Source organism: Platalea leucorodia (assembly GCF_965183815.1).
Source record: "Platalea leucorodia genome assembly, chromosome: 17".
In the NCBI taxonomy this organism is placed as follows: domain Eukaryota; kingdom Metazoa; phylum Chordata; class Aves; order Pelecaniformes; family Threskiornithidae; genus Platalea; species Platalea leucorodia.
In genome coordinates, this window is record NC_138839.1 from 7558013 (window position 1) to 7572658 (window position 14646).

The window sequence follows — 14646 nt, forward strand, 5'->3', positions numbered from 1 at the left end:
CTCTTGATGGTTTAATTTCTGCATTTATAAGCTTCCTGTTGCTAATCTAAAGCAAACTGAATGCTGGAAGCTGTTGGTGAGAACTGAGTTTATATTTCCCAAAGACTGCCAGTTGTAATGATCGTCTCCACTGTTTTGTGTTACAGCAAGAAATACCTGTCTCAAAAGAATGTGGTAGAAAAAATGAATGCAAACGTCATGCAAGGGAAGGTAAGACGTGTCTATTGCTTAACTTGGAGGAATAAATCTCAAGCATGAGCTGTATCAGCTGTCCTGTTTTGGTTGCATATTGCGAGTTTTAAAGCAATTTGTTCAGGGGGAGTGTTATATTTTCTTGCCTTGTAGCAGCTATTATGGGATCTAAGTTGCCTCTCATTGTCGTTCATCTCTGCTTTATAGCATGTGACTATCCTGGAGTGTACATGCCATATTGTCTCTTACCTGGCCGATGTCACCAATGCGCTGAGCCAGACCAGTGGCCAAGGACCAAGTCATCTTTCCGTTGATGGAGAGGAACGGGCGATTGAGGTGGATTCAGACTGGGTGGAAGAGTTGGCAGTGGAGGAGGAGGACTCTCAAGCTGAGGATTCGGTAGGCAGTAGTCCCAGCTAATGCTGCAAATGAGATGCAGATTTATTTTGCAGCTTCCAAATCAGAATTACTCAGGTTATAAATGAAGATTTTGTCGTCGTTGTTTATTCCTAATGCGAGACTGAGTGAAGAATCCTAGTTGTCAGATCTGGAAGAGACTATTTGTGGGTAGTTTGTTGACTTTGTGAAGTCAACAGAAGTTAAAAGTTTGGTTTGTTTTTTTTTTTTAGAAAACAAAAAGGCAGAAATAGACTAAGATGGGTTTGTTCCTAGTGGTTTGTTTGTCAATTACTAGCTTTTATATCAACAAGCAACTTAGATTAGGCTTTTCAGTGCTGTTGGGTGGGGGAAAAAAGCTGTTATTAATGCTGTCTTTAAAATTTGTTGTCCCAATATATTATTTTTGTTAGGGTTTTCTTTTTCTTGATTCACTCTTTCGAGTTGTTATAAAATGTCGCCATCTCCTCGTTCTGTGTGGTTTGATACCAGCTGCCTTCTTTTAGCTAGGTAGTGCTAAAACTTGCTGTTCTTAAAATGCGCGTTTAGTGTCTGAGGAACGTATTCTCTACCATGTGCCTTTACTGTAGCTGCAGTTATAACACCTTTCTGAAACGACTTTCTTCTTTTCAGGATGAAGATTCTCTTTGTAATAAACTCTGTACCTTCACCATCACACAGAAGGAATTCATGAATCAACACTGGTAAGTATCCCAAACTTGTGGTCAGGATTTCAGACTGGTATTTCTGGCCAGTGGGAAGGAAACGGTCTGTGGCCTGCAGTCTGTGGAGCCTTCCTGAGGCACTGTATTTTATAACTCATATGGTTTCTTTTGTGCAGGTATCACTGTCACACTTGCAAGATGGTTGATGGGGTTGGTGTTTGCACAGTTTGTGCTAAAGTTTGTCACAAGGATCATGAGATTTCTTATGCCAAATACGGGTCGTTCTTCTGTGACTGTGGAGCCAAGGAAGATGGCAGTTGCCTGGTAAAGTGTCTTCATGTCAACATACAAGCTGAGATTTCTTGAGTTTTTAAAGTTTTTTGCAGAGGTTTCTGTTCTGCAATAAGTTACGTCATGATACGAGTGCATAGACTTGAAGGCCTTGGCTTTATAATGAACCCTCTTGATTTACAGCTTGCCTGGCGATTTTTTTTTTTTTTTAACGCCGAATCTCTGTCCTAGTGGCTACTGGGATTCCACCTACCTTTACAGAATTTGCAAGCTAGCTTAAGCTACGCAGCCGTCAGATACCACCTTTTCCCATGTTTTCCACTGGAAGCAAAGTAACTTTATGTTAAATATGAAAGTTTTTCTAATACTTGCGTGGAGAGTGGCATGCAGGATACTGTTGTGTTATTTCTTTAAAATGGTGATCTAAGAGAATTGCACTCTATTTCTTTAAAATTACGTTAATCTTGCTGCTATTACAATCTGTAATCATTTTGTCAGTGGTAAAACTGAGTCTGGTTTGGGCTTTCAGCATTGCTGTGTCATTCCCAGGCTTTGGTGAAGAGAACTCCCAGCAGTGGTATGAGCTCTACCATGAAAGAATCCGCCTTCCAGAGCGAGCCCAGAGTGCCCGAGAGTGTCATTCGACATGCCAGCACTTCTCCTGCAGAGAAAGCCAAGGTCACCATCAGTGAGGGGAAGGGCCCTGACGAAGAAAAACCCAAGAAGAGCAGCCTGTGTAGAAACGTTGAGGGCTGTCGAGAGGAATTGCAGTCCCAGGTATAATTATCAGCTAGCTGTTAAAAGAAGATGGTTTATGATGAGGGTCTTAGGCAGGCTGTGTTGGTTATCAGCCAAGTTGCTTGATTTTTATGCTCTTCTTTATAAGAGGGATCATAGAAGTGGTGTCAGGCTTTAAAAACCGGTTGACGTGCAGCTCTTGTGAAGACTCGCAGCAGAAGCATCTTGTGCCTCACTTGCCTGATCTGTTTCTTGTAGGCCAACTTCTCCTTTGCGCCTTTGGTGCTGGAGATGCTGAATTTCCTGATGGATGCCATTCAGATAAACTTCCAGCAAGCTTCGGCCATGGGGAGCAGCAGTCGTGCACAGCAAGCTCTCAATGAGCTACATACTTTGGACAAGTCAGTAGAAATGACGGATCAGTTGATGGTACGATACTTAAGGAGTGATTGGATTATGGGTAGGTGGGATCACTTTTAAACAGAAAACTTTCAGTGATATGCTTTTACTAACGACTCAGGTCCCAACTCTGGGCTCTCAAGAAGGTGCTTTTGAGAACGTCCGCATGAACTACAGCGGTGACCAGGGCCAGACGATCCGGCAGCTGATCAGCGCCCACGTGCTGAGGCGGGTGGCGATGTGCGTGCTGTCGTCCCCGCATGGACGTCGGCAGCACCTGGCTGTGAGTCACGAAAAGGGCAAGGTGAGTTCTCTAACTCTGTAGAGAGTGTTAGATTGTTAAAGAAAATGAAACAGCCTTCGAATACTGAACAAGAAGGAGAATATGATTTGTTCTGCCTGTCCTGAGGTCTGGATCTTCTGTAAAATATTCAATACCTTAGAAAAACCTCTCATTCTTCGGAGAAAAGAGTTCTTGCAGCAGAAACAATGGCAACTGTGGGGACACAGTCATAGAGCTGAAATGGAAATGCCTTTTTCCGCTCAGTTGTGAAGTTGGGTAACTAAGTTCATTTTGTTCTGCAGATTACAGTCCTTCAGCTCTCAGCCTTGCTCAAACAAGCAGACTCCAGCAAAAGAAAATTGACCCTTACTCGCCTCGCGTCCGCACCCGTTCCGTTTACTGTACTGAGCCTAACTGGAAATCCCTGCAAGGAGGACTACCTAGCTGTGTGTGGACTGAAAGTAAGTACCTGACAAACCCTTTTCTGGGCAGTTGGAAACGTCAGCTCAAAACCAGCTGTATTTCTTTCCTCTGAGGAGCTAGTGCAGAGCTGGCTCCAAAGGTCTGTCACTGATTTTAGCTCGTGCATCACTTTCCTACTAAAAATATGAAGTGAAAGAAGCAGTAATTGTATGAGTAATATAATAAATGAGACAGTGCCTTGAATAAAATAATACTTCTTATTGTTTTTAGGCCAATTTTACTTTAAGACAGGAGTCAAGGTTTAATCATGTGAAACTTAGCGTGTTAGAACTAGTCTGTAACAGCCGGTGTTTTGTAGCAATGCCGCCTCTTTTTTGTATTCTCCCAAATTTAGATTCAGCTTTCACAGTGCAGAATCCACAAATCTATTATTTACCTAAGAAACAGCTGGGCTCTGTGTGGTGTTGGTTTGGGTTTTGGTTTTTTTCTTTACAAACTTTCGTGTCATTTATCTTAAATGCAGGAATTTTAGATTCTTACTCTGAATCCTTATTGGCCCTAAGAGGAATGCTGGCTTTTAACTCCGTTCTTGGCTTGAAATGTTTATAAACATTGTGTTCTAATACTTGACCAATCTTTTTCGTTACTCCAGGACTGCCACGTGCTAACATTCAGCAGCTCTGGATCAGTCTCTGATCATCTGGTACTTCATCCCCAACTAGCCACTGGGAATTTCATCATTAAAGCTGTGTGGCTGCCAGGATCTCAAACAGAGCTTGCTATTGTGACTGCAGACTTTGTGAAGGTATGTTTGATCGTAAGCTGTTGATGATAAGTGGTTGTCTTCTTTGAGACGTTAGAGTCTGGACCTTTGCAGAGTTGCATGCAGAAGAATGTGATAATATTCTTAGTTAGAAATAAATCAGAAATATAAATTTGTGGTGTTTGGCTACTGTGGCCATAAGAAAAAGCAAAACCAAAGAACCCAAAGAGCAAAAAAGTGAACTATAGCATCTAATAGGCATTCCTTTGTCTCAGCTTTTGTCCGTTTGCAGTGTTTTGTATTGTAGTAGTTAATTATTTTCTTGATTCTTCCCACAGATTTACGATCTCTCTGTAGATGCCTTGAGTCCAACTTTCTATTTCCTTCTACCGAGTTCCAAAATCAGGGATGTCACTTTCCTTTTCAACGAGGAGGGGAAGAACATAATAGTGATCATGTCCTCCGCTGGGTACATCTATACGCAGCTCATGGAGGAGGCGAGCAGTGCCCAGCATGGACCATTCTATGTCACCAATGTGCTTGAAGTCAATCACGAGGACCTAAAGGTGCCAGTGACTTCCCTTTCTTGTAGTATGGGCTGCAGTGGCTTTCTCTCTTTTGTTTGTGTCGTACATTTGAAGGCAGAAGTTTCCCTTTTTTCCTGTTTGTTGGTTTGGTTGGTTTTTTTTTTTTTTTTTCTCCTTTTAAGCCCCCTGATCTAGATCAATGAGCTTGCCATTCCTCTAAGGAGAGAAATAGCCTTGCAGTGAAAGGGGGTGGGGTTGAAAATTAAACCCCTTGATCCTTTCATCTAGAAAATGGAGCCTGTTTTCCATGGCTGGCTCTGAAGTCATGCCCAGCAGGGAGATGGCTTCAGAGCAGTGCTGTTCTCAGAGCGAGGCACTCCAAAGGCGCAGTAACCAGAATGGGTAAAGTTACTGACCATTGCTGGGGCTGCAGAGGTGGAGTGAGCCTTTGCTTCTGGTCAATAGCAGCTCTGTAGTCTTGGGGGTGACTTTTAAAATCTGTCCACATTTCATTGAGTGTTTTTACCCCAGCCTGCTCCAAAACAGGGGAATAGATGAGAAGGCGGCCCTCGGGAAAGCTCTTTTATGAGCTGGGAACATGGGGAGTGCTCCATGTGAGATTGTCATACAACATTCAAGCACACCGATGCGGTAGCTGAGGGCGCTACCTACAGCCTACGGGTATGCAATCTCAGTACCCCTTCAAAAGCCTTTGAAGTATCTGATGGATGAGTTCACCAAGGAGTTGAGCTTAGAAAATTGTCATTTAGAGCTGCGTTCTCTCACTGGTGGGGAGGGGGCGGGGGAGAGGCTTTGGGAATAATTCCATCATGAGAAATTTAAAAGCCTGAGAAGAGCGTTTTGGAGGATGTGTGTTTATCTTAAATGTCGTCGTTTCTCTCGGATCCTACAGGACAGTAATGGCCAGGTAGCAGGAGGCGGTGTGTCAGTGTATTACTCCCATGTGCTACAGATGTTGTTCTTCAGTTACTGTCAAGGCAAATCCTTTGCAGCCACCATCAGCCGGGCCAATCTGGAAGTGCAGCGGCTATTCCCGATTAACATAAAGAGGTGAGGCTTGTGTGGAAGGCTCCCCTGAAGTTTTAATTTCTGTTTATTACTAATAAATATTACTAATTATTCTTAACATCCCAGCTCTGAGTGGCCAAAGCTTGTGGTGAAGATCCCCTTTTTGACTGATGATTTCTTGCTGCTTTTCTTGTTGCTTCTGCCCCAATTGCAGAATGGTTTGAAACCAAAGCTGACCATTTCGGCAGTGGGGCGCGTATGCATTTTTTTCTTTCCACTAGGATTTCACATCAGAAAGGTGGCTTCAGAGCAGCCTTGCTGCACAGTGCAGAGCTGCTACTGGTGCAGCAGCTGGAACCGATGGGATTACCCACCCTCGCGAGGCTGCAGAGCAGGAAGCCTTTGTTTCCTTTCGGCACCAGTAGTGCAGTGGACCTTGTGTATTGTGCATATTCAGGCTTATTTTCAGGCTCCCTTGAGGGAAACCAATCTCTTATGCTACGAATGTGGCAAGAAAAAAGCTGTTCTGTCATCTGTTCTGACAACCAGAGCTGGGCATTTAGGCCACAGACTCTTCACTAGCCTGACACAAAGCCGCTGTCGTGAGTAGGCTCTGGAGAAGGGTCAGCTTCCAAGAGCTCCCTAGCCCTAGTCGAGTTTGGATTAGTCTTTTTGCAGCTTTATTTTTCTCCACTGAGCAGAGTCACACAGATTCTCCTTCATTGGCCTTTGCTTAGTGCCAGTGGGTGTGTTGAAACATGGAACTGTGCCTCTGTTCAGATAAAAAGGTAGTTCAAAGCCATTTTCAAATGACTTCCTTAGTTTTGGGCATAAAATGTTACTAAGTAAGTGCCTTTCCTTGAGTTTTCAGGGTAGAGATCAGGGCTGTGAATTGGGGTGCTTGTGCCTTCTGCCCACTCAAGTGACTGTCTCGGGTTTCTCACCCATAAATGGGGCACTGGTGTTCCTGGCTGGTCATTAATACATTGCTTTGAATTCCTGCTGAGGATGAAGCTTTAACTCATTTGAAGGTGATGGATTTTGTGTGTTTTCACCTGTTGTTGCTTCTTAAATTAATGTCATTCTGCCCTTCGTTTCTTGCAGTTCAAACGGTGGGAGTAAGACTTCACCGGCACTGTGTCAGTGGTCTGAGGTGATGAACCATCCTGGCTTGGTGTGCTGTGTTCAGCAAACCACAGGTGTCCCACTGGTGGTGATGGTGAAGCCGGACACCTTTCTCATCCAGGAGATAAAAACCTTGCCAGCCAAAGCAAAGGTTAGTCATAATTCCCTGTATTTTTGGCCCTTTGAATGCGGTTTCTTGTTGTTCCATCCACAGGATTTCTAGTATTTGCAGCTTTTCTAATGCAAAGAGTTTGTTTCCTCAAGCAGCAGTTGCCAGGTCCTTTCCTTGACCTGCATTGCTTGCCTTTGCAGATTCAGGACATGGTGGCCATCCGTCACACAGCCTGCAATGAGCAGCAGAGGACCACTATGATCCTCCTGTGTGAAGACGGCAGCCTGAGGATCTACATGGCCAACGTAGAGAATACCTCCTACTGGCTGCAGCCCTCTCTCCAGCCTAGCAGCGTCATCAGCATCATGAAGCCAGTTCGCAAGCGCAAGGCAGCTGCTATTAGTAAGGGACTTCTCGTGCATATCTTGTGCAAGGTAGCGGTGGTAAATGTAGATGCAAAGATTGGTCAGCATCGTATAGATACTTAAGACGTTCACTTCTGACAATTACCAGTTAACCTCAGGGCTAAGTACTGGCTAAGTCTGGGTAAAGTGTTTCCATAGATGTATATAAAAATACATAGCTATCTGGCTCGCATGGGCATTTCCAAAGGAGGGAAGCTCATTCTGCAGCTTTTTTACCATAGCTTCACCTGTTTAGAATGTATTTTGTCAAAAACGTCTCTCTTCCCTTCTAGCAACTCGCACATCCAGCCAAGTGAACTTCCCTATCGACTTCTTTGAACACAACCAGCAACTCACAGATGTAGAGTTTGGAGGCAACGACCTGCTGCAGGTTTACAATGCTCAGCAGATCAAGCACCGGCTCAATTCCACTGGCATGTATGTGGCCAACACAAAGGTAAATGGGGCAATTCGGGGATTCTGTTGGGCTTCTAGGTGATGTTATTGTCCGAATTGATAGCATGTCTTTTCTTGGAAGTCTGCATTGTTAAAATGACCCTGTACAAATCCCACGATACTGTTAGATGAATAGTGGAGGCATCTGTGTACAGACTTCAGATTCTTAGCTTAGGAGTAAATTTTTTACTTCGCCTTTCTGAGCGGTGATTTGTCTTCTGCAGCCTGGGGGTTTCACCATTGAAGTGACGAACAATAACAGCACGATGGTGATGACAGGCATGCGGATCCAGATTGGCACACAAGCGATAGAGAGAGCGCCCTCATACTTGGAGATCTTTGGCCGCACCATGCAGCTGAACATGACCAGGGCTCGTTGGTTTGACTTCCCTTTCACTCGCGAGGAGGCCTTGCAGGCTGATAAAAAACTAACCATCTTCAGTAAGTCTTTGTTAATTGTTTGCTTTGACTACCTGCTGGTTTTGCTTGCGTGGGTTGAAGCTACTGTGCTTCACCTCGTAGTAGGGAGGGTTTCCACAAGCTGTTTGTTTGACCTGACTACAGAAACAGTTCAGGGGGCGGATCCTGAACATTTAATAACTTTATATATGGCCCGGTTTCTTGCTGCAGTGGATGAAGGTGCAATAGCTCAGTTCAGCTCAATAGTTTTGTGTTGAGGTAATAGAGAAGGGAAGTGGCTTTGAAAAGGAGATGAAACTGTCAGAGTGACTGTATATTAATGGTGCAGTGTAATCGCTATCCTGACCTTACGAGGCTATGCTTGTTTGTATTCAAAAGAAACTGTTTTGTTAGTTTTTAAGAAATTTCTCTCATCGCTGCAGTTGGGGCTTCTGTGGATCCTGCTGGAGTCACAATGATGGATTCCATAAAAATTTATGGCAAAACCAAAGAGCAGTTTGGATGGCCTGATGAGCCCCCCGAGGATTTCCCATCTGCTTCAGTGAGCAACGTTTGTCCCCCAAACCTGAATCAAGGGAATGGCACTGGAGACACGGAGTCGGCTACCCCTGCTGCTGCCAGTGGCACTGTCCTGGAGAGGTATTTCTGCCGTCTTTCTTTTGTTTCTCCTTGAAAATGGGTAGTTGCTCTAGAGGGGACCTCGGTACACTTGTGTGCCTGTCTTAACTGGGAGAACTTCAGGGAGTTAGGGAGTTGGTTCTCACAGCCATTCAAAACAACAACTGAAAAGTCAATCATTATCTTCTATGGAGGGCTTTGTGCTCCCTCTTGATTTATCTGGTGGAGTAGATGGATAGATCTGTGTGCATGCTTCATGTTGCTAAGTTCATTTGTTACAGCAGTCTTGAAGAGCTAAAAGAGATTTCTGCCCTCTTGGTACATTTTCTCATTTCAAGCTGGCCCTTTTTCATTCTCTAGAGCTCACAAAGGTCAGGCCTCTCTGAAGTTAAGTTCAGTTTTGAGGAGGACTTTGTGTTTGACCTTGCTTTTTAGGCGAGTGGTTCCCACCAACTTATCGTGTAGCCTCTATGTCTCAGGTTTAACTACTGTGGTGGAGAAAGTGTTAGGTCCCCACCCCCCCAATATCCCTATTGCGAGTCAAACCATAAGGGTGAGCTGGGCATATATTTAGCAGAAGAAAGACTGCTTTTTTTTTTTTTATATCCACTCCATGTTCTTTCCCTGAGCTCATACAGTCTGTGCCATAAGGGTTGTAGAAAGCCTGGCAAGCCAGCAAGGATAGGAGGGAAACAGATCAGAGAGGAACTAGCACTGCTGAAAAATGAGCGTTTTAAGGGATACGCTGCTTGACTGTGAGTAAATGATGGTTCATTTTGTCTTACTGAAATTCTCAGGTAAAGCTTCAGGGCTTGAAGTGGCAGCTATGTCCAGCTGAAGGACCTGTTTGGTGATCCTTTAATATTTTGTCTAATAGTTCATGGAATTTTTTCCTGTGCTTAATTTCTCTTTTCTTCCCTTCTCTGCTGTGACATCTCCACAAGATGTCCCTCTCTGCACAGACATGCTTTCTGGTTTTCCAAAGCCGTGGGATTATATTCTAAAAACTCAGAATCAAAAAAAATATTCTTTTTATTTTTACTTACGTGTTACAGAATGCAGCATGGTTACCTTATAAAGGGCCTCTTGAGTAGGAACAACTAATGGCAGGCAAGAGGCAGCTTTCCTATCAGAAGTTTGGTGTCTGTACTTCAAATTTAACCTTCGGTGGTGCTTTAAGTAATGTGCTTGGCTTCTCTGTGCTAGGTGGCCTGGATCTTCTTTGTTTTGCTACTAGGCAAGTGTCTGCTGCCCAGATAGAAAGAACCGTGCTCAGATTTACTGTATATAGCGCTCTCCCAGCTTCCTGATTTCCCCATTTAATTTGCCTTTTGCTTAGAATGTGTTCTAGGGAGTTTTTCTGTGAGCTTTACACATTTTTATTTTTTTTTCCTTTTTCTTTGCTCCCCCAAAGTTCTGAAACTGAGTCCCTAACCACCCTGGACCGGTTAGTATGCCATCCTTTTCTCTGCACGAATGAGTGTGTGTCAGAGAGACAGAACACATGATGTGGCTTTTGTTGACTGTTTTTTTTTGTTTTCCAAGTGACATTTGCTTCTTTACATTCTGGTCATTGCATGGCAGATGGTTTAGCGAAATGTAAAGATGAGGTGGTTTGCAGATTTTTGCTGTATACAGCGTAACTGTTGCTTGTTTGACAGTCTCCTCTTTTCGCTTTGTTCCTTCCTTGCGTCTTTTTATCCCACTTATATTCCCCTACTAGCTTTATGGAGGGTGGCTGCGGGTAGGGGAATGTAATGTTATTTATCCCCACCAGACCAGACAATTGTTGTTTCTTCTACCTCGTATCCAATCCTACACTGTTATTTCTCCCCTTAATGCTCTCTCTTCCCTCCTTTTTCCTGTATTCTCGCACTGCTCCTTCTGGTGTGTCAGATGGCATTTCAGGTAGTTCTACCGCGAGGCATGAAGTGGTGCTGCAAGGGAGATTCAGCACTTTGCCGCAAGTTGTAAATAAGGTTTTCCCTTGGGGCAAGTATTTTACTAGCCTGCCTTACCGCTGTCAAAAGTTTGGACTTCGGCATCTCTCACTTGGGTCGTACTCAGTGCTCCAAGTTAATTTTCCTCTGGAATATTTTGTGCTGAAACTCCAAATTGGAAGGAGCAACCTGTGTGAAAACAGCAAGCGAGTAGAATCTTGCTCCCTTAGAAAAGTCGGTTACGCTTTTTCCCATGTGTCATACCACCCCTTGATCTGCAGTCATATGTACGTCTGTGGGCCATGGTGAATTGGTACTGTCAAGACAATCCAAGTTATCCCTGCTGCAGGCTGTGTAAGGAAATGTTTTATCCTCTTTGGTAGAGAAAAGCCCCTGTCTTTCAGCTGTGGATTATTAAAGCAGTCCTAAGTTTGTCTGTGAGCGTGAGCCAGGTTTAACTCTGGTCTGTAACACAATGAAATGATATGCATGGTGCCTGTGGCAGGTTTTATCATGCTTTGATTTTGTACTTGGCATTCGTTAGCTGTCTCTGAGCTACTCATGACTGTAGCCCGCATAAAGCAAAGTGCTAAGGAGAGAGAAGGGTTGCTGTACTCAAGCCTGCTTTCCTTTCTCCCTTCAGGCTAGTAGTGAGTTCTTTAGAAGCACTGGAAAGCTGCTTTGCTGTAGGACCAGTCAATGAGAAGGCAAGTAACTTTCTGAATACATTCTTGAGCTTTCAGAGATGGGGGAGGAGGGGCAAGATCAGCAGCACCTCCTGCAGCCCTGGGGGCCTGATACAGAAGAGAGCCGCATCCGTTTTGCTCAGAGCGCTGATCTGAAAGTTGACTTAGCGAAAAGCATTTGAAACTAGTTTAGAATGACAATTGGCATTTGCATTTATGGCTGGTGGGATTTTTGTGCTGTAGAGTGACCTCGTTTACAAAAACAGCAGAGTAGAAGCCCATAAATCTCAAGAGGACTTTTCTTGTGTAGACATGTGAAATGTTCCTTAAATGTCAAATAATAAATTGAGGAGGCTATCAAAACTGTACTGAAGGAAGGCAGAAACTTGTATGCGCAGTGCAAGGAGGGGAGGGAGCTGCAGGTACGCTGAGAAATCAGACTCGTGCATCACCTTAATGGGAAATGGACTGAAGAATGTTTTTTTCTGTTCTTGGGAGCAGGAGAAGAATAAGGTGGCAGCTCAGGAACTGGCTACTATGCTGCTCTCCATGCCAGCTCCTTCCAGCGTCCAGCAGCAAACCAAGAGCCTCTTGGCTAGCTTGCACACCAGCCGCTCAGCATACCATAACCACAAGGTAACACGGTGCAAGGATTTCAGTGTCTCCTGTAACGTGCCAGTTTATGGCTGAGGTGCAGCACGCCCCTACAAAGCCCTTCCTCCCTGCAGCGTAAACCTGCTGGCTAATTTTCCTTTAGCTCCTGCTGCCTGCCTTGCTGGCTTTTGTGTTTCACCAGAACTTCACTACTTCAAATGCTTTTTGAAGATTTTGTTGGGAAATCATGTCAGTTAATCTAGAGAAGTCAGGATCTCTAAATGCATGAAGTTTGTTTGCAAACTTCGTAGCTCTGGTTTCCGTTTCCACAGGCATCTGGCTTAGGGTGTTAGGAAAATGCTAGGGTAAGTAGTGGTTAGACTGTGTGCCAACATAATTGCAGTAAATGCACGGATGCCTGCCGATAGCCTTTGCTAACCACTGGAATGATTATGTTCATACCCTGGTCTTTCCATCCGCATTTAAGCCTGAGGGGAAGAAAATGTGAAAATCCATTCTCAAGCCAGATTTCTTCCTTTACAGGATGACTTCTTAATATTAGTTGTCCTTCTTAGATGACATTGGCCAAGAGTTAAAGCAGCAAGTGCCAGATTTCCCCAGGATCTGTCCTGCAGTTGTATTCCAGTTCCCTTGTTGTGTTGCTGTCTTTTGTTTTCCTTTGCCTATGTTACCTTTCACTTTACAGGATCAAGCATTGTTAAGTAAAGCCATTCAGTATTTGAGTTCCTCAACCAAAGAAGGAAAGGACCTTGATCCTGAAGTGTTTCAGAGGCTGGTCATCACCGCTCGATCCATTGCTATTATGAGACCCAACAATCTGGTCCATTATACGGAATCAAAGCTGCCACAGTTGGAAACAGGTAGAGAAGTCTGGATTTTTCTCCAGCTTTCTCTTGTGATAACTGAACGTGTCGTGGGGTATCTGGTTCGGTGTGACAGGGATTGTATTTGACACGTTTGTTAGATGTGTGATAGTCCTTGTAATGAGGACATCAGAGCCTCTAACAAAAGCCATTTCAAGTAAACTTGGTGTTACCCTCCTTGTTAACGTTTTCGCCTGCGCATATCTGACAACTGTTTTTTAATCTGTACAGAGAATGAAGAAGGGCAAGAGGCCCAGAAACAGGCTGAAGGAGATGGCTGCACATTTATTACCCAGCTGGTCAACCACTTCTGGAAGCTACATGCATCGAAACCCAAAAACGCCTTCCTTGCCCCTGCCTGCTTGCCAGGTGTGCTAGTTCTTCTTTTGCTATTGTAAAGTTTGTGTATTTTGAAGGAGGCTATTTTAGCTTGGAACAAGTCATTTTCTCTGTTTACAAACTAGGCTTAGGGTGTTAAGGATGCAATGAATGCTTTCTAAGGTATATCTGCTCTAATGCTTTTGTTCAAAGGTATGTGTATTGTGCTAAAAAGGGACTGATGATTGATTTATTCACATGTGACTTCATGGATGGTGTTAGAGGATATTCAGGGGCGCTGGTATATGGCGTGCACAGTATTCTGTTGGGCAGACAAGACTGGTGTGTAAGCTCATGTGGGGTTGAAACTTCAATATATTTGTGGTGCTAACAGTGTGCCTTGAATTCTACAAAAAAGATGCTTCCTGCAGTGTCTCACTCTGTGCCAAACTGGAAAGATAGTTGATTACAGTCCTACTTTTATTCCTCCTTAGGTCTCACTCATGTTGAAGCCACAGTCAATGCTTTGGTGGATATTATCCATGGATACTGCACGTGTGAACTGGATTGTATCCATACAGCATCCAAGATCTACATGCAGATGTTGCTTTGCCCGGTATGTAATGTTGCTGTGCTCTGCATCAGCCTGTAACACTGGTAATATGAAGAGAATTAAATACAGGTGGAGTGATAATACATAGTACAGATACAAAATAGAGACATAGAGCCAGAAGTGAACGAAGGAGAGATTTCTCTCCTTGTATTTTGATAACGTTTGTGATGCGCTGCATGTGGAACAATAAGTATTGCTTTATTGCTGAGGGAAATGGAGTTCAGAAGTTGGGCAGTGACGTATGTCTTATGTGAATCATGACCAACAGAGAGTCATAAGTGTATTTTTAGCTATCTTTCCAAATACTGTGAATAAGCACTTAAAGCTTAAGAAGTTTAATGATTAATTATTAACCCTCTAGGATCCTGCAGTGAGCTTTTCTTGCAAACAAGCTTTGATCAGAGTGCTGAGACCAAGGAACAAGCGGAGACATGTCACCTTGCCATCCTCCCCTCGGAGCAATACTCCTATGGGTATGCAAGATCCATTCATCTTTGCCTTTAAATGAGCATGACCTACTTTATTTGTCAGAAAAGACAAGAAAATAAAGTAGTCTTTTAAATGGAACAAAACCCAGTCTTTTTCTTGTCTTTTCTCTCTCTTGACCCCTAAAAAACTTTTTTTTTTTTTTTTTTTTAAACATTCACCTCTTCTTTGGTGTTCTTGGGTTCAAAGAGGAGATCTCTGAGATATTCCCATTTCAGTGTTAGGGAAATCTGACTGTTTATCTAGGGGGTAGTAATCCAGACTGCCCTAGTATTTCTGTGCAT

General features: G+C 43.8%; 1 protein-coding gene across 1 annotated transcript in view; it reads left to right on the forward strand.

Annotated features, from left to right (window-relative positions):
- The window catches only part of UBR4 (ubiquitin protein ligase E3 component n-recognin 4), a 78216-nt gene that overhangs the window by 22933 nt on the left and 40637 nt on the right, over window positions 1-14646 (forward strand). The window contains exons 34-55 of the mRNA XM_082328906.1: window positions 147-210; window positions 400-591; window positions 1222-1292; window positions 1430-1577; window positions 2094-2321; window positions 2541-2711; window positions 2803-2985; window positions 3267-3425; window positions 4040-4192; window positions 4489-4716; window positions 5591-5748; window positions 6811-6982; window positions 7144-7345; window positions 7641-7804; window positions 8028-8244; window positions 8646-8862; window positions 11425-11488; window positions 11969-12103; window positions 12768-12942; window positions 13177-13314; window positions 13758-13879; window positions 14238-14349. Coding sequence (XP_082185032.1) covers window positions 147-210; window positions 400-591; window positions 1222-1292; window positions 1430-1577; window positions 2094-2321; window positions 2541-2711; window positions 2803-2985; window positions 3267-3425; window positions 4040-4192; window positions 4489-4716; window positions 5591-5748; window positions 6811-6982; window positions 7144-7345; window positions 7641-7804; window positions 8028-8244; window positions 8646-8862; window positions 11425-11488; window positions 11969-12103; window positions 12768-12942; window positions 13177-13314; window positions 13758-13879; window positions 14238-14349 — 3473 coding nt within the window. The remainder of the gene's footprint in view (window positions 1-146; window positions 211-399; window positions 592-1221; window positions 1293-1429; window positions 1578-2093; window positions 2322-2540; window positions 2712-2802; window positions 2986-3266; window positions 3426-4039; window positions 4193-4488; window positions 4717-5590; window positions 5749-6810; window positions 6983-7143; window positions 7346-7640; window positions 7805-8027; window positions 8245-8645; window positions 8863-11424; window positions 11489-11968; window positions 12104-12767; window positions 12943-13176; window positions 13315-13757; window positions 13880-14237; window positions 14350-14646) is intronic.